This window comes from Opisthorchis viverrini (assembly GCF_000715545.1).
Source record: "Opisthorchis viverrini unplaced genomic scaffold opera_v5_1, whole genome shotgun sequence".
NCBI classification, from domain to species: domain Eukaryota; kingdom Metazoa; phylum Platyhelminthes; class Trematoda; order Opisthorchiida; family Opisthorchiidae; genus Opisthorchis; species Opisthorchis viverrini.
This window is the reverse complement of record NW_008751657.1, coordinates 8,551,197-8,554,755: the sequence shown is the minus strand read 5'-3', so window position 1 is coordinate 8,554,755 and position 3,559 is coordinate 8,551,197. Positions and strand designations below refer to the sequence as shown.

The 3,559-nt window shown below is 47.8% G+C and overlaps 1 protein-coding gene across 1 annotated transcript in view; it reads left to right on the top strand.

The window, feature by feature from the left end:
- Positions 1–2,242: 2,242 nt before the first annotated feature.
- T265_12461 (hypothetical protein) overlaps positions 2,243–3,559 on the top strand; it is a gene marked incomplete at both ends in the record, with an annotated part of 27,413 nt that continues 26,096 nt past the window's right edge. The window contains one exon of the mRNA XM_009163877.1: positions 2,243–2,707. Within this exon, the coding sequence (XP_009162141.1) occupies positions 2,244–2,707 (464 nt within the window). The remainder of the gene's footprint in view (positions 2,708–3,559) is intronic.

Sequence of the window (3,559 nt, the reverse complement as noted above, 5' to 3'; positions counted from 1 at the left end):
GTATTGAGCGACAGAAGCAGAGAACACACCTTTTCGGTGCAACACACCAACGAATCCAATCTAACCGCGCAGGAACCAGTAAGACCGTCTCTTGAGGGGTTTGTGGCATATACAGAAGAAAAGCGGCAGGCAAACTCAGTGGCACTCGCGGAGTCTGAGGGGATGATATTGCCATCTTGATCTTGTATGTACGGTAGCTCATCAGAGGATTTGAGATTTCTGTTGACATAAGCAAAAATCCTTTTGGGCGTTGTTTTGGCCGATTCGGCGAGAGAGTTTTCATAAGCTTGGCGTTTTCTCAATTTCGTAAAATTGCATGAATTTCGCTGCTGCTTATAAGTTGCATAATCCACGGGATCACGAGACTGCCTATAACAGTTCCACAGTTTTCGGCGGCGTTTGGTCAACGTTACAAGCTCGCGGTCGAACCAGGGTGGGCGACATCGATTTGATTTGCAATGTCGAACAGGCGTATATAGTTCGCATAGCCATGATATTTTGTCTTTAAGAGAAAGCCATCACGTATCAACGGACCCTTCTGTTGGTAGTGTCCAATCCCTCGAATTTGCCGCAATTAATAACGCATCAAAGTCTGTGACTACCTTATAAATACAGTTGTAATAATTTTCCTTTGTCTCCATAAAGGGCTGTGTAGAGCTACCGTGCCTTTTGATATACCATAGTGGGTGGTGCAGGAAGCCAAGGGACCGATACAGAGTTGCAAGTACCGTACATCAAGACACAATAGATATCGTGGTGGTTGCCGGAGATTTGAATGCGTAAGTGGACAGGCTTAGTGCATCTGAGACTCGCTTAGGAGGTCAACATGGATTGGACTCGGTACGTACGGACAGTGGGGAACGATTGCTTCAGCTGTTTGCTGGACGGAGGCTGTTTTTATGCAGTACCAACTTCCGAAATAGCCGAAGTCGTCTGGCTACATGGTGTTCTCCAACGATAGGCCGGCCACAAACTCAAATCTAGCACATTATCATCAGTTGCCGATGGTGCTGATCATTAACTGACTGCCGATCGTTTTGGAACACATTTGTGGACTATGACCACGCGCTCGTCCGGAGTCGCTTAAGCGAAGAAGGAAGAATTCTTCCTACTTTTTCCAGGGCTGCGTAAGCTGCGGACAAACAGCTTAGCAACTGAGAGACTGGCAGATTCGGATTTTGGACGAACTTACCAGAATCGTCTTCTGGAGTCTTCCAAATGCTCCACCATCAGATGTGGACTCATACTAGGATGAGATTGCCACCTCTTTGCACAGTGCTGGGAATTCTGCCTGTGGCACGGCCCAACCAGGCGCACGCAAGTACTGGATATCAGACCGAACGGTAGCGCTGCTTAAATCTCGGAAAAACATCCCAGCCGGTCCCGAACATAACCCGGTGCAAAGAGTTATCAGACGTCAAGTGAAAGTGAGCTTGCGATCCGACCGCGAAGTATGGTGGACACAGAATGCCAAAGAAATGCAAGGGGCCCAGAAAGCCGGTAATGCCCGAAGATTATTTCAGTGCTCCGTGTGACTGGTCCCCGGAAACCACCCGTGCTTGAAACCATCAAGCATCAGAATGGAACGACCATCTTGAATAAAGAGCGCCTTGACCGGTGGGATGAACACTTCGGATAACAACTGTCGTGTCCACCAGCTGGGACTCATCTAGAGCCCACCTGTGAAGTAGAACCCTGGGCGCTGAATGTGGAACCACCTACGGCCTCGGAGTTTTACGACTGCAAGCGCCACCGAGCCTCCGGTCTTGATGACCTCCCACCCGCATTGTTCAGTGATGGGTTGAGGTCCTTTGTCAGCGCTTGTCTGATCTGTTGGCTTGCATTTTGGAAAGGAAGTCTGTCTCAGACATTTGGTGAGAGTGGGTGGTAGTGTCCATTTCCAAAAAAGGGGTTTGTAGTGAGTGTGGTAACCACAGGGGGATCAGCTCGATCTCGGTCGTAACGAGACTGTTGGCGTCACTTGTGCTTCGTCGCCTTATGGTGGCTCGTAAGACGCTGACTCGAGAGCATCAAGTGGACTCCGTCCCGGTATCGGTTACGTTGATTAAATCTCCATACGCCGCCAGGTGCTAGAACAATACCATAAGTATAAGCGACCCACCATTTTAGTATTCCTGGATTTCTGAGGCGCATTCGACTCGATTGACCAGTATGTTATTCTTGACACGCTTGCCTCCCTTACTAAAGGCATAGAACGGACCCATGAGATGCTTTGAACTGCTTATTATAAGAAATTACCTTTTCCATTTCAGCTTCGAACCTGTAGATTTTTTCCAAAAATTGGCAAAACTTTTTCCAGAAAATACAGGCAAGGTAATGGTCGAATTCGGATGGCCGACGCGATACAACGAATTCACCGTGGTCCAGATTTCGATAATCTAGCTCTCCGAGTGCTACCCGTAGACACCGGGCCCAATGTTGTACGACAAGTGGCGAACGCTTGCTTCGCTCGCGTTGTGCCCACACCTGTTGAGTCCCCGTGCTTGGTCGTTGCCTCCCGGGAAGTGTGTCACCTACTGGACCTCCCTGTACCTGACGAAATCGACAAATCCTCCGAACATTACGAAGCCTTTATAAAGCACTTGTCCGGTAATTTGGTTTGGCCGCTCAGTGAACCGGCCGCTCATTGTTATTGTGGTCATCAGTTTGGAACTTTCGCCGGTCAGCTTGGTGATGGAGCAGTAATGTGGGTCTTAGTGTGTACCTTACTTTTTTCTACTTTCGGATCGTGTTGTTTATCTTGTGTTCAAAGAGGACTGTATCTAATTAGCATCTAGCACGTTTGCGCAGACAATTAATGCTGGGTCATCTTAGTACAACCCACCTTTTGTTCTAATTCCAAGCGCCACAAGATGTTACATTGTTGGAACCATGGTTTTTGGATGGGTACACTTCATTTGAGCATGTTTTACACATCGTAAGAAACACCCCCTGATGATTGTCCAGTCTGTTCACAACTTTGTCTTCGGGATCTTTGGGTGAATTAGGTGGGCATTCTGGACATTTTTCAAGGAGACAGTTTCTTTGCTCGGTTAATCGGGGCTACTCTTTAAAACCTATTTTCATGTGATCAAACTGGCCACTTTAAGTGAGTGTGGAGGCATGATTACTTGTTTATGATTCCACCCAAATACGAGGTACAGGAACCTTTCCTTGTTTGGAATTAATCTTACATCTTCGTACCTTAAACTGAAATCCTACGGCTGAGTGGATACAGCACAAAGCTTTGTGTCAACCTAAACAGATTTGCATTGCTTTGGGCGACAGTATTGCTAATGAAGTGATCGCTAACACCCGTCACTTCCCGAAACTTAGATATCCCTGGTGCTGATGTCATATCCAGTCGTTGAATGGCTGGGTTCACAGCTTAACGGTACACCCATTGTTGATTTCAGGTCGTAAAATAAATCGAAAAAAATCGTTCAGCTGTAGCACCCTTCCGGTGCCTAGCTGCCATGTCACCCGAAGGAAGCACGAGGGATGGGATACTGCCAGGTTGCCCAAGCCTAGACAGGGGAAGTCGAGTGGCGGAGGTCGG